At 44.0% G+C, this 14,920-nt stretch overlaps 1 protein-coding gene across 2 annotated transcripts in view; it reads left to right on the forward strand.

Moving 5' to 3' along the window:
• Positions 1-553: 553 nt before the first annotated feature.
• Positions 554-14,920, forward strand: part of FARP1 (FERM, ARH/RhoGEF and pleckstrin domain protein 1) — a 154,740-nt gene continuing 140,373 nt past the window's right edge. Inside the window, exon 1 of one of the 2 annotated variants that reach the window (XM_026042710.1) lies at positions 554-748. In XM_026042710.1, the coding sequence (XP_025898495.1) occupies positions 578-748 (171 nt within the window). In that variant the 5' untranslated portion in view covers positions 554-577. The remainder of the gene's footprint in view (positions 749-14,920) is intronic. The other variant, XM_026042711.1, reaches the window with a different exon arrangement.

The following is a 14,920-nucleotide window of genomic DNA, read 5'->3' on the forward strand; positions in this document are numbered from 1 at the left end:
CCAATATTTTCCAATGATATTCCAAATATTCCAGATTATTCCAAGAACTTCCCCAATAACCTCGAAGTCAAAGCCAGGCTGTGACTGGCCGTGCTCCTCCTGCATCTCTGCTCAGCTGGGCAGTTGTGTTTCCGTTCCCTCTGTTCACTGCATGTTTTTTTAATGCTCACTGATCAGCCTATAAAAGTCACAGGGAGCAGGAAAGCACTTACCGAGGAAGACGAATAGGCAGGAGCAGCAGGTTTTATCCGAAATGCAGCTGCAGCATCGGAAGGCTGAGGGTGGGAAAATGAAATAAAGTTCTAGTGTGATGTGTCACATCTCACAAGTAAAACTAGGGATCCTCGAATGCAACGAAGTTCAAAACTGTGCCTTATAATGAAAAATCGCCCCAAATCAGTCCTGTAGCTCTACTCCTTTCTGCAGGATAGAGTGTTTCTTTAGCAGAAATACAGTTTATCAACTCTTAAGTGTATATGCTCAAATGCTCACGTGCAAAAAATTCATATTTATAAGTGATACGKTTTTCTTTGCCCTTTTTCCTCTCTCTAGATCTAAGAAACGCATTTCTCTAAACATGGGTGAAACGGAGCAGAGACCAACAGCAGGATCCCGGTTAGGAGCCCAGGAAAACTCTGGGATCAGTACCTTGGAGCATGGACAAAAGCCACCCGTGACGCCTCCGGGAAAACTCGTCTCCATCAAAATCCAGATGCTGGATGATACGCAAGAGACTTTTGACGTTCCGGTGAGCACGGGGAGGTTGGGGAGGGCGGAAGGTTTTCCAGGGATTTCTAAAAGTGGATGGTTTCAAACGAATGCTGGTTTTATTCCAAATTTGCAATTCTTTGCTGACCGGTGATTTCATGTCGTGAAGAAAATGGCTGTTGCATCAATTAGCATTAAATAAGTGGTGGCGCAATAGAATGGTGTTGAACATTAGTAAAGAACTGTAAAAATTGTAAATTGCAGTTATTATTCTGCGTCTGTTTAAATAGCTTCAAAGGAAGTCAAAAGAGTTTTTCTCTTTTTTTTCCCCACTCAAATATTATATCAGTGGCTCCTTCCACTTTCTAAGCAGTTTATATATATATATTTTTGGTGCTGTTTTCCCATTGATCCAGTAAACCCTAGCTCTRCAAGGGACTTTTTTTTTTCCTCCTTGGCAAGGTCTCAGAATGTTGCCTTGAAATCATCAAAGTTTTTGCTCTTTTGTATCACTCTTTCGGCCACCAATTGCTCACACCCACGTCGAGTGCAAGGAAGGAATCAAAGCAATCCCAGCTGAAGTTTCTCCGTACCCCTGGTGCCTGTGGAAATTCATGTTGGTCTGTACTTGCCAAGGAAGGGAGTCAAGTTACTGCCACTTTTGTGTGCGTGATCAAAAGGATTCGTGGGGATTAGTTTTGGTTTGAAGGCCAGCTCTCTTTTATACCATCTAAGAGCTGGTAACCGCTAATGATTTTAACGTGGTGTCCTTAAGTAGTTAACACTTAAGGGTCTGGAAGGGTGTTRCTGTATGGAAATGTACTGGGCCGGGTGTTTGGCAAAGGTCTCAGGGTTCAGGGAAGAGGAAACTGGAAACGYGAGGTCCAATTTCAGCCTTTGTTCCCAGCATTTTAGGTAGCCATGGCAACCTCCATGCCTCCCTTGGCTCTGTTTTCCCTTCTGCAAAATGGGGATTTACCAACGAGGGAAATGGATCTCACGTGTATAATGCTCCGTGAAAGTTCCTGTGGTTCGTGGTAAAATGTTGTCTGGGTATTAAAAATTCTGCTTAGGAAAAAGGCAGCCTTAGTAACCAGGTAATTTCTCACCTCTAGGCAAGTTTTTGTGCTTTCTGTGCTGCAGTTTGTTTTCCAACGAGTCCTGTGTGTTCAGCTTCAGAATCTCATGTATTGTCAAGGACTCAGGTATTTGTAAACTGAGTTGTCTTGAAGTAAAATGCTCAGGTAACTTAGGTCTCTGATTCTGTTATATATGCTGTATATACACTAGAGTATATAGCGTRCATATAGAGTATATGACTATATATAGTTATATATAACTAATATAATGGATAGTGGTCAGCTATCCATTGAGGCCTGAGAAAGCTGAGTTTAAGTCCTTAAATATTAATTAAATACATGCTGCTTATCGTATGTAGTACAAATATCCTTATCCCTGAGAGGAAATTTTCTTTTCTTGAATGCTGCTTCAATATCCTAAAACTCTTTGGAAATGAAGCGATCCATAAGAGTTCCTAGTCCTGTTTAACAAACACAAGGAACTATTTTGACTTCCCAATCCTTCTGCGAAGTTGTTGGGAAGCAAACATGAGGAGTGGATGAATGCAATACACCCTTATAACTCCATCCTTGCTTCTGGCACCTTGGGAAAAGAGTGGGTTTTTCCCAACTTCAGCATTAGGAAATATATACCATGTTAGTCTGTGTTCTTTAGCCTTCAGTGATATTTGGAAAAGACCTGGGTTTCAACATCTTTCTGTTCAGATCACTTCAATAAGAATGTTTGGTGAGGCTTTAATTTCATAATCACATCTATTCCAGCAGAGTTCAGTTGGTTTTAAAATCAGATTTTTTTGGTGTATTTTGTAGCGCTCTAGATGGTAGGATCCCTTAAATTATATGTAGTCAAATGGAACTATACACATCATTTTCAGTTTCATTTTAAAGGCATTAATTTTTCAGTCCCATTCTACAAAACTGTAAAACTCCTATTATTATCTAAATTACATTGTTTATTCAAGTTGGGAAACCCATATTCTCATTTACCAGGTTGCTGTTTCTAGCCAGATTGCTACAGTGTATACAGGAAAAGAAAGTGACCCCATTTCAACCAAGTGTTTTGGGCAGCAGGGGTGGATGTGGGCAGAGGATGTGAAACACAGATGCCTAGGCACATCTGTGGACCTCTTTTTGGTGGAGAATTAAGAGCATTTTACATAAGTAAGGTCTGGTCTACCCTTTCCAAAACTGCAGCTGCTGATCGTCATGGTTATGAAAATAATATTTTATGCTTATATCATATTTGGAATAAGAAGAAATTGTATTTTTTTTACAGTTTTGGGATATTTGCTGGTCATCTCTTTCCCTAGTAGCAAAAGGGCCAGATTTCAAGCTGTTTTATTACTGCAAATTCTGTCATATTCTTTCATAGGAAGGTAAGAAATTGTAAGTCATGTCAATTTATTATTTGCTCTTGAGTTCTGTGTAAAAACAAAGCAAAACAAGAATACACTGGTGTTGTCCCRTCCTGAATTTTGGGAAGGAAATAAAATAAATGTGTTTATCCATCTAGTTCGCCCTTCTTTTGCTCTAGATTCAGCCCAACTCTCCGTTAAAACTGCAAAAGGATATTATTCCATGTGTTTTCCTTGACTACTTTTAAATTATCTGCTAGGAGAGGACTCAACAGCCCTGCATTTAGGCAACCCCTTCCTCTGATCCTGTGCAAAGGCTTTAGTTTTATTAGAACAGAATCCTTCAGATTTTGTCGTCTTCTCTGCGCACAGTAAGAAAGAATGACCTACTTCCATCCCACCCTCAGCGCTCCTGTTCTTTGGGCTCCTATTTAAATTAAAATAACCTTAATGCYGTTTGTTCTTCTAGAAGAAAGTTGCTCTTTACGGACCAACTCGTGGTGCTAGTGGCCTGGTGTTACATAACACCCTTTCCAGCTCATTAAATTAGCTTCTCACAAGCAAAGGAAAGAAAAAGAAAGAAGAAAACCACATAGCTCCTTGTAYACCCGTAAATGACACTTTTTAGCCAAAGAAAACATGAAGTGTATGGGGCAAGCTTGTATGGGCGACTTGGAAAAACAGAAGCCCAGAACGAAGCCTTTGATCTTTGCAGATGCAATATTGCTAAAGAAAGGGTGCATAGAAAACTTTCATATTCTGCTCGCTGTTAACAAGCCAATATTTCATTGCACAATGTGCAAAAATTCCAACGTTGCAAAAAGCCAATAAAAGCCTGAATCCATAACCCTGGATTATTAATACACATCTCATTTGGATTGCCAGCCTGGTTAGCTGCATGACTTCTTCAAGCAAAGGCAGATACTTCGTGGGGAGCTAGGCACTGTTTCTTCAGAAAATATTACTAAAATATTATTGTGATGACCTGTAAAAGCTCAATATTTCAACGATCATAAATGGGTAATGATTGAGGGACTCAGACCATGGCTGGGATGATGCCTGTCCCTGACCATAACCCACTCTATGGATTGCTGATCCCAATTTGATTGGAATGACACTGCTGAGGCGGTGTAGAAAATGAGAATTTTTTTCCTTTTAGCATCTGAGGTGAAATGGAGTTATGTTAAAGGAGGCAGGGATTCTTCTCTTGGCTAGGATCCGGTCTCTTTAATTAAGAGCAAATACTCTTTATGGTTTCTGGACGAAAATATTTGCAGCCTTTTTGTGGCTCTCTTTTGGAGAGACCAAACACACTTGCCTGCCAGATTACTCAAGTTTATTAAACATCTGTTTTCTGTCTTATGTAAACTTTCTTTCTCTCYGAGTGCCTTCAAGCTTTGTTGAAGTATGCAGGGTTGGAAAATGTCATCCGCTTTGAGGGATTAACACCTGGTTTCTAAAGCAACAGGAGTCTCTTAATAGAAAGCAGGGTGAGGGTAAAATCCATAGTAAACAACCGTTGTAAACATCTTGTTTCAATTTGCTTTTCTCTCAGAAGAGGAAGACCTCCTCATCTTTAGCTTATCTAAGAGTAAAGAACAAATGGTCTTGGTATGCAAGTGTTTTTATTCCCTATGAGCTCAGATGYAGTGAAGCTGAGGGGAATTCTGGTACCTAATGTCCAAACATGAGCAGCAAAGATGATTAAGGGACTGGAGCATCTCTTGTACGAGGAAAGACTGAGTGAGCTGGGCCTGTGTAGCCTAGGGAAGAGAAGGTTGAGAGGGGATCTGATCAGTGTGTACAAATACCTGAGGGGGGAATGTAGGGAGGAAGGGGCCAAACTCTTCTCAGTGGTGGTCAGTGACAGGACAAAGGGCATTGGGTGTAAGTTGCAACACAGGCAGTTCCATCTCCATGTGAGGAGGAACTTCTTTCCTGTGAGGGTGCCAGAGCCCTGGCCCAGGCTGCCCAGGGAGGCTGTGGAGTCTCCTTCCCTGGAGATCTTCCCAACCCGCCTGGATGCTGCCCTGTGCCCCGTGCTCCGGGTGTCCCTGCTGGAGCAGGGGGTTGCACTGGATGATCTCTAGAAGTCCCTTCTACCTTAACCATTCTGTGATTCTGTGATTCTGTGAAAAAGCAAAGGGACCTCAGAATCCTATTTGGTCTATTTCTTAGAGCTAATGTATTGGATTTTTTTTCTTTGTTTGTGTCTGTAATTGTACCGGTGATTCATATTCCCTGTTGGGGGAGAGGCCTGCTGGTGAGAGTAGCTGCAAACTTCAGGCCAGTGGAATTACGTAAGAAAAAGCTTAATATTAAAAAATCTGAGTACTTAGAAGCAAAGGTCACATAGGCAGCATGTGCATGCAATCCTGCTGGTATGAAAGGCAATCTGCTCCTTGACATTTATGACTTTATTGACAGAGCTTTAAGTGTAGATGAGACCTTTGGCAAGGTCCCAGAAATAACTCCTTAGCAGTCGGACCTGAAATCACAAACAAGCCCCTATCAGCACATGGTGCAATTCCTTTACACCGGTGAGATCAATGCGTCTCAGCTTCGGGACTCCTGGCTAAGAGCTTCACTGGGTACTTGCTTAAAGTAGATATGTAGATGCCCTTAGGTTATGAGGTCTCAAGCCTTATCAAACCCTTCTTTGACAAGGTGGCGAAGAATGGCAGGATTCTTCGGAAGGGTGTAAATTGGGGCTTTGTCATGGCCCAAGGTGAGATTTCTGTATGCTGGATTCCTCCCAGGTTACCTCCCCCTGTGTCCACCTTGCCCAGGCCCTGTTATTCTACCAAGTACAAAATTTTCTAGCCATGCTTTTTTTTCATTGTTACACGGAAAGCATTTTCTGTGGCATTTATGGGTTGCGGTAATTGCTTTATGCTAAGTATTCACCCCTCTCATCAGTGTGTATTATACGTATTATAACCACATACTATAACCATTTAATTTCTCAGTGAATAAGACATTTATTTTCTAAGGCATTAGCCAGTTAGGCAACACAGAACCATAAAGCAGTGTTTTATGCCTTTGTTGCCAGCTTCAGCTGTTACATGAATTGCACTTGCTTCCAGCCTGGAAAATGAACAGCAGGTCAAACGCCAGCTATTTCTCAGGCTGAGGCTTCCTTCTTTTCTCATGCCTGAAATTATTTGGCCATCACTGACAGGCTATTTCCAATGAATACCAAACATTTAAATGTTCCCTAATTGCCACTCCAACACTGCTGGATCTTCTGAAATTAAAAGAGAAACTCTATTTTTTTTTATATATATATAGATAGATATAGTTCAGAAACACAAGTGTTACAGTTCTTACCAGGAGACTCTCAGCAGATTTGCAGTAAACTTGTTCATTTGTTTATTTGTGTTAAGAGAGCCTTAGACCTTATTGAAAGGCAAGAGATTTTATATATTGGTGTTGATAAACTGCAGGTTTCTGATTTCAAAATAGAAGGGAACATAATCCACAACTGGACTTCGTAGCCTCACCCAGCTGCCTGTTTAAATTCCCAATTGATTTTTTTTCCTTTTTTTTTTTTTTTTTTCTTAAGTTATTTTGTAGACTCAGCTTGCATGGATATATGCTTGTAAATGCTAACCGATTCAGTCCATCTTCAGCCTGGACTGATGCATTAGAAGACAACTGAGAAATGGATGTCACCTTCTTGAAGGACTTAACCGCACCTTACAAGGAGGAAGGACTTCAGGCAATGCCTCTTCCCCCTCTCAGGTCAGCTGAGCAGCCAAGCGCTGCTGCAGGACAGAGTGGCCTCAGGTGACAAGGCCACGTTGGAAGCACTGCTCGGTACTGTTGGCCCGGTGTCCCGGGCAGGTAGGACCTGAATTGTGGCAGTSGGCCCTTTTCTTGGTATGCTGGTGTTTGGCCGTGCTGGTGGGCGCTGGGTGGGTGCGCTGGTGGGGAGCACCTTGTAGGTGCTGCCCTGGGCGCAGAGGTGGCAGCTGTCCAGGAAGCAGTGGGGCACAYGCGTTGCCTTCGCCCTTCCTCACCTTCGGAGCGCATGCATAGGGGAGCAGGGAATTCRTGGCAAAAATGGAGTTTGATGGAGCAAAGGCTGCGTTGCCTGTGGCAAGGAGAATGGGAGGGATGTTCAGCCCCTCTCCTTCCTYGGATCAGAGTCAGAACTGCCGATTTTCACCTTCCTTCCTTCCTTTCTTCCCCCGAGAGGGAGATTTAAAATCTTTAAAACCAGAAGAGATCTCAGAGCCCTGACTAATCACTCACAGTTTCCTTTCTAGTAACTGGTGAAGATGTGGTGTCTTCAGCAGGCTGTTCATCACGCCCGTCTTGAGCATGTATTTCAGCATGAGATTAATTGCTCTTTGGAGATACTTGTATAGCCCTGTAAAGGGAGCATAGGGCAATAGCTTAGGCTTCATTTGTCATCTAGGCACCTAACTGGTGGCACAGGAATTCCTTTGTTCCCTTTGAGCTCCCAAACATGGGAAGTGATATGTGAGCCTTCCCTGCACCCCGTGGCTGGCCAGCTGTGCTGTCTGGCTCCCATGGGGAGCCTGGAGTGGGGAAATTGCACCCGGGGGAGCTGCTGCTTTTCTCCTTCCTAACTGCACCAGGGCAGCTGTGAGAGAAAACATATTTTGGAGGAAAGGTGCGCAGCGGCGCATGAGCGTGCTGTGCTTTGCTCCAGTCTATCCTTTGCCAGCTCAGGGTGGTCAATTTTAAGTTACTTTCCTTAAGCCCAGTCTGAAAAGGGGTTGTGTCTTGTGGCTGTATAACCTGGAAGGGCGTAAGGAATGAGCATGATAACCTTTTAGCAAAAAATAAGCTGCCTTCCTCCTTCAGAGATGGGACTGGCCATGAGGAGCTTAAGTRAGTGAGTGGTGTCTACAGCTAAAAGAACTGCAGTGTAAACATGATGGTTTTCCAGGACAAGCCCACGTCAACCTCAGCTGTGCGGAGGCTCCCTCCGCTTCGCCCAGGCTTTAGTGCAAGGGCGTGAAGATTAGAAACCGTGGGCTCACGTGGCTGGCAAGCACCGCTGGGCTGATGGTATCGCACCGAGTGACGAATGGCCATTCAGAGCAGCGTGAATTTGGGGGACTTAAATTTCAGGTAAAAACCTATCTCCCTGTATCTTGTTCTCCYATCTGTTTGATAGCTGAAGGAAGCTTTGTTGTGGAATCTCTTTGCAGTTGCTTCCCGCAGCTATTTTGTGCACAATGGAAAGCCGTCCATGCACATAAAGGTTTCAGCAATATGGCATAAAAGCACGGCAAAATGTTGCAAACTCTCCCCTCATTTCCCTTGCAGTTCATTCTCCGGGGAATATGGTCCTGTGCTAACAGTTTATGCCTGCTGATGGCACAGCCTGTTGAAAGGGCCATATCTTGGGGTGTCTCTGTCTCCCGTTTGTTCCTTGCTTTGCCTTTTGCTGAATATACTCCTTTTTTCTCTTTGAACTGGATTCATTCACCTCTTCACATCAGCAGTCATCATCTGGGCTCTTTTCTTTCCTCAATTCTTACGTTTTCCAGAAGAAAGAAAATAAAAGAAAAAGTAAAATGACAACCAGGATAAGGCATTAAGGCAATATCCCACTGCCTAGTACTGGTGCTAGGCAGTACTGGTGCTAGGCAGTACTGGTGCTAGGCAGTACTGGTGCTAGGCACTGAGGAGGGGCCCCATCGGGCACAGAGGACACGGCAGCGGCCGCTTCCTGCCCGTGCCACGGGGCCCGGCCAGGGCTGTGGTTAGGGCATGTGGGCACCATTAGCTGTTATTGCAGCAAATTAGCTGTTGCCTGCAACGTGATTTACATATTGGCAAGTAAAGCAGCCCAAAACGCCTGCCCAGCTCCACGTATGGATTTGGATACACTAAAGTGTTAAAATACTTTTTGGATAACACTGTCAAATTGTGACGAAGACGTGATGCATCTGGCAAACATCAAGCTCCAGATAACTCTGTCAACAGCAACAGCAGAAGTGGATTTTGGTACCCCCCATGCTTGCCCTCTCCCCCAAGAGGAGCCTTTGCCTGATAAGAATTGCACAAACCGAATGCTGCCAGAATATAAATAGCAAATGGTGAGCTGTGACTTTGTGCCAATTTCCTTTTTGATGGTCTGTTGGCAGATGCAAATATTCATGCAGAGCACAGCAGCGGGCAGCCTTTCTCCTCGCTTCTTTCAGTGTTACCTTCTCATCTAGTTTTCTGATTGATCCTGGGGACCTTTCTTCTCTTCTCCTCAGTTTACCCGGCGTTTGCAATTCTGGTCATGTTCTCCAGCCATAACATCTTCATACGGTTCACACTGAATTCACTTTGGAGTAATTTCAGCGTAGATGATGGTGGATGATATCTGTGTGTAGGCATTGCTCAGTATGCAGAGAGTGGTTCTCCATGTGTTGACGGGGACATCTTTTGTTCTTGAAGACTCTTCACATTTCAGTGCTTCATTGCCTGGTGCAGATGCTCGCTTTAATTCCCTTCTGTTAACTAACTCCCATCTTCTCAGTTCTTTCTTTTCTTAGAAAACATCTTTTTTTTGGCTCTCCTAAGTACATACACTATATGGTTCTTCATATATGCGTTGTTGCAGAGTTCTGTTTTTAGTCTCTTCACAATCAGGTTTGACAAAAACAGCCCATATTGGACCTGAAATAACTATAYGTTAGGAGAACAACTTCCCTTTCCGCATATTGACAGGGATGAACCAGAGCTGCAGTCCGTATAAACTCCTAGGTCCACTGGAGTCACYGGAAATAAGCTGGGTTCCATGCAATAACATGTGAGACAACGTGATCCAGAAGACCCTTCAGGGAGTGTTGCCTGTTGTAACCTCAAATATCACAGTTTTGGTGAACAGAATTGAAATGGGAGGGATTTGACTTCTGTTTGGTGAAAATACAGTGTCATGTTAAATATTTTAACAGTTTATGAAAGAAAATTCTTATTGGAATTACTAAAGAAACATTTCATAGAGTCTCTGCAGTCCAGCCAAAAACCAGCCTAAGAAAGACTTTCATGTTCTTAAACAGTATGGAGTAATTCAGAAACGCTTCTGCACCCCAAAAATAAGTGCTGGAAGCTGACACAGGAAAATGCATTTCATGAAGCACTTCAGCACCCACTACCGTAGACCCAAAGAGTGGTAAGGAGGTAATCTGGTTCAACCATTCACTCAAGGCATGGCCAGCTGCAAGCAGGTTTTTCTAGGTCCATAGGAAGGCACTTCAGAAATGTTAACTGTAAGGATTCAGGACAAGAGTGTTTGTGGGTTTTGTGGTTTAGGGTTTTTTTTTTTTTTCTTGAGAGGTTTGGTTCAAGTTCAGAGTTATCAGTTGAAGAACCATCGCTTTCAATTACGTGTCTAGCAACTCTGAGGTAAAAGGCTTCAAGTTTCTGCTCAGCAAACAAGTGTTTGCTGCCACATCTATGTTCTGAGGAAAAAACCTATGTAGCAGTCACTTAATAAATACGAGACACGTCATTAGATTGCTGATACTCTACACCTAGCGTTTGCCAAACTTTCAGATTTTCTTTTTAATTTTTTACTTTGTGTCCAAGATTGACCTTGTGAATGTATGGTTTGAAAAACACTGGATGCTCCTAAAAATCAAGTTTTGAGAATTGTGTGGTTGGCACCTTGTCAGAATTGCTGATTATGTCACACCGTGTTTTCCTTAATGAATGAAGCACCAAAAGTTCCACAGGAACTTGAGGAAAAATTTCTTKMCWGTGAGGGTGCCAGAGCCCTGGCACAGGCTGCCCAGGGAGGCTGTGGAGTCTCCTTCTCTGGAGATCTTCCCAACCCAMCTGGATGCCGCCCTGTGCCMCGTGCTCTGGATGTCCCTGCTGGAGCAGGGGGCTGAACTAGATGATCTCYAGAGGTCCCTTCCAATCTCAACCACTCTGTGAGTCTGTGATTTTKTTGGTCTGGAAGAGCCAGGTAGAAACAGGAAGCCTGCAGGAGCTTTGTGAGGAGCGGAGATGTCACACCTGCAGCTTAAGAAAGCCAAACAAAACAGACCCTGTGACTGCAGTGAAGTACTTATGGATCCATCCCACAGGGGGAACAATAAGGTTTTCATCTTTTTGAATAAGGTCAACCTGGATTGCTCCTATCAGAGCAAAGCAGAACCTAAGTGTTGCCATTTCTTTCTATGTCTGTTCCACGAAATAAGTATCTTTGAACAGGTACAGGCCTTCCAATGGAAAGGTCACTTCTGTGCCGATCATTTTGGATCCATACAGCTTGCTTTTCATTACAGGGAAGAGTACAAGTGCACAAATAACAGAGCTGGGGAGTGACACAAGGTTATYGATGGAGCAGTAGCTGAGGAGATGCTTTTGGAGGGATCATTTAATCTTGTTACTGCCACTTGCATTGCAATGGCTTGTTTTCCATATGGATATAGCTGTTTCAAACAGGAGTGACGGACAGGAACATATTTCAAAGCCTGAGGTCTCTGGGGATGTAGGCTTGAAAGGGTTGATCAGTTCCCATCAAATATTTTGTAATTAAGCAAATACATAATTTACTTGAATTTGTAAAAATGTTTAAAAAAATAGAGTGGAGGAAAGTTGGGAGAGAGTAAAATGATGTTAGATCTGTTAATGTGCCTGATACAGAAAAGGCTTCCTGCAGCCACCTTGGTAATATTTGACTGAGAGTTAAACTGAAAGCCAACTCTTTCAGCATGCTAGGAAAGTTCATTACTTAAATAGCCACTCTCTGTGAAGGAACTACTTGAAAAAGGAGTTTTTGCAAGTAATAGCAAACAAGAAAATAAAAAGTGATTTTTAAATTTGTAATTTTGGGGGCCATGTGATGTTTTGAATGTCATCATAACCTCATCCTCCTCTGTTTRCAATTAGCCCTGAGGTCTGGCTGGGGATGGGGCACCTCTTTCAGCCTGGCAGATGGCAAACACCAGCTTTATTTTCTTTTTGCGTTCTTACACATCCTGTCCCCCCTCATAAAGTTATCTCAGACACATCCCTAAACGTCCTGCTGAGTCAGACTGGTCCATCTGGCCCAATATTTGTCCCCCATAGCAACATGTTTAGCAACATGAGTTGGCTCCTCTGCTATTCCCTCATGGTCCCTCGTCATTCCCTTTTGAACGTGCCGGAGCTCCCTGCCCCGGGAGCCTTCTGTGGCTGCAGGTGATGGTGGTTGGCTGCTAGATGAGCAGAGCACAACCCTCTTTTACCTGCTCCAAAACAGAGCCATTGGTGTCATGAGTTGTCCCCTCAATGGCTATTTTGTGCGGCTTGAGYTTTCGACAGCACTTCACAAAAGAAAGGTCAAGTTAATGTTACTGGGGACCGTGATGTTTTGGTGAGTAATAGCCTTGGTTGTTGACTCACTAGCAAAGCGGCCCGTGAAGAGGCCTCTGTTTAGGGAAGGACGAGTCTGCTTTGGTGACAGATCAAACRCAGGCCAGAGTGTGATGGAGGGAAAGGAGAAGAAGAGAGGAAGAGAGCAATTTGAAGCTGCAGAGGAAAAAAATGGAAATATAGTAGCAGAAAATTGAAAGGGTTACGCCTATAGTTGATGAAGTAGCTCACAGAAAATCATGCAGAACTGTTAAATTAATCATACTTAGTTTGAGCTAAAAGCTTTTTCTCAGATAATGCTACRGCACAATTCTGTACAGATTGGTGAAGTTGTGCGTGCAGGCACAGCATAACGTTCTGGTCTTTCTTCTCCATGTTGCACGCAATGACAGAACGAGACTGGTCTCTTTATTTTTGGCAATTTTAACATAAGCATCAAGAAAAGCACCTTGTGAGTAGTATACTGAATATGAACTGTAGTATTTTCTAATATGTTATAATGAATGACTGTTAAAAATTCACAAAATAACCGAACAGGCACAAGCAGGTATAGAGCTCCCAAAATAAAAGACCCTTGAACTCAAGTGGTAAACCTAAAGCTAAGGGGATGGAGGTCACCTTAAGTCAGCTCCATGCCTTTAAGCATTGCAAGCTCCAGAAATTTAAAAAAAAAAAAAATAATAGAAGAGAAACATGAATGCTTCAAGTTCTCCGAATGGAGGAAGGATGTTTTGCTCCTCCGGGCACAGTGTGATGGAGCAAGCAAAGGGGCAGGCTTGTCYGGTRACTTTGCTTCTGCCCCCTGATCCTRACRGTTGCCATCATGGTCAGATCGCTGWCCCTTGCGGAGGAGGGGAAGGAAGGCTCTGCCTGGCCCGGCTGCCTGCTCCAGAAGTAAGGAAGGAGTAAAGAAGAAGAATTCCAGGAGTAAGGAAGGTTCCCAGCATGCGGCTGAAATGGCCGTGACAGGAGCTCCGAGCTGGACCGAATTTGAGAGAGGTGGCAAAAATAAAAGCAAGAGTTGGCAATGCTGGTCCTGCTGCTGTGCTTTCGTTTTCAGTTTCTCCATAATGCAGTGTTGGAGATGGTGACATTGAAAGGGAATGTTCTTGTTGAAAAACAAAGATGTTTTTTTCTTTTCAAGAGGGGAGGCATTTTCACCTTTGGTACAGAAAAAGCTTTTACTAAGCCAAGCTCAAGCTAAGTATGATGCAAAGTCAATAAAACTTGTAAGTAGCTGCAAGGTTTTCCAGGCTTGCATGAAGTGCATGCCTTTGTCCTGATGGAGAGTGTTTAGCTCGAAGGTTAAGATGAATTAGGTGACTTTTGATGACCCAAAGAATAACGGCTGTGTTCGTATCCTTGGTCCTGCGCTTTGGCACATGGCTCTTTCATCCATTTAGGCCRTGCCAGTGAAGAGAGAACTGTTTGAAGAAGGCTCTACAGAGGCCTCTGTCTCTCATCCAGCAACAGCTGAATACTTTATGGGAGTATATTAAGCCTTTGACAGGCGAAGGCAGCCAGCTGGCTGCTGCAGCAGGATGTTCTTCTCCCTCGCAACCCGAAAGGAGAAGCTGGCAGGATGCCTGCCGAGCTCGCCGGGGAGGAGGCAAGGCCCAGACTCCTACAGTGTTTTAACTAGGTGGGCTATTAACCAAAGAAAGAAAGAAAGAAAGAAAAAGGAAATCTACACAAAACCTGGCACATGTTTTAAGGCTTCTCTGGCCAGCAACTGGAAGGCTGTAAAGGGCAGACTCTTCCACAAGCAATTGCCACCCAAAGGCCTGGGTGGCTCGAGATAACTTAACTTTTGCTCGCCCAGGTGTTGCCAACAAGGAGAATTACTAAACCCAGGCCAGTCTCACTTGATTCGGCGTGCAGAGCGATGGTCCCTCGCCATTGAAAACAGTGGTGTGGCAGCTCTACAAAATGTGGAGTCTGCAGGTGGTTTTAGTGCCCCTTTTTCTCCTTGTGATCGCCCTTCAGGCCAAGGTGGCAGTGCAGGTGACCAGAAGCCTGGGAAGGATGCAMAGTACGGTTGGCAGGTTCAGAACAGAGGCAGCACAAGAACTGCGCTCACCATTTCATTCTGACACGTTTTAAAACAACGTGAGCTACAATCCAGTCAATCATTCCTTAAAAAACAAAAACAAACAAGCTGGTAGAAACATCTGTAAGGAATCAGAGGGAGGTGATAAATGGGACCAAGTCCAGTTGGCAGCTGGTGCCCAGTGGTGTCCTCCAGCAGTCAGCACTGGGCCCAGTGCTGTTCAACTTGTTCATCAATGACCTGGACGAGGGCACAGAGGGCACCCTGRRCAAGTTTGTGCYTGATACCACGCTGGGTGGAGTGGCCGACACTCCAGAGGGCTGTGCTGCCATCCAGAGGGGCCTGGACAGGCTGGAGAGTTGGGCAGAGAGGAACCTCATGAGGTTCAA

The sequence above is a fragment of the Nothoprocta perdicaria genome, unplaced genomic scaffold (genome assembly GCF_003342845.1).
Source record: "Nothoprocta perdicaria isolate Ctin4 unplaced genomic scaffold, notPer1 scaffold_311, whole genome shotgun sequence".
In the NCBI taxonomy this organism is placed as follows: Eukaryota; Metazoa; Chordata; class Aves; order Tinamiformes; family Tinamidae; genus Nothoprocta; species Nothoprocta perdicaria.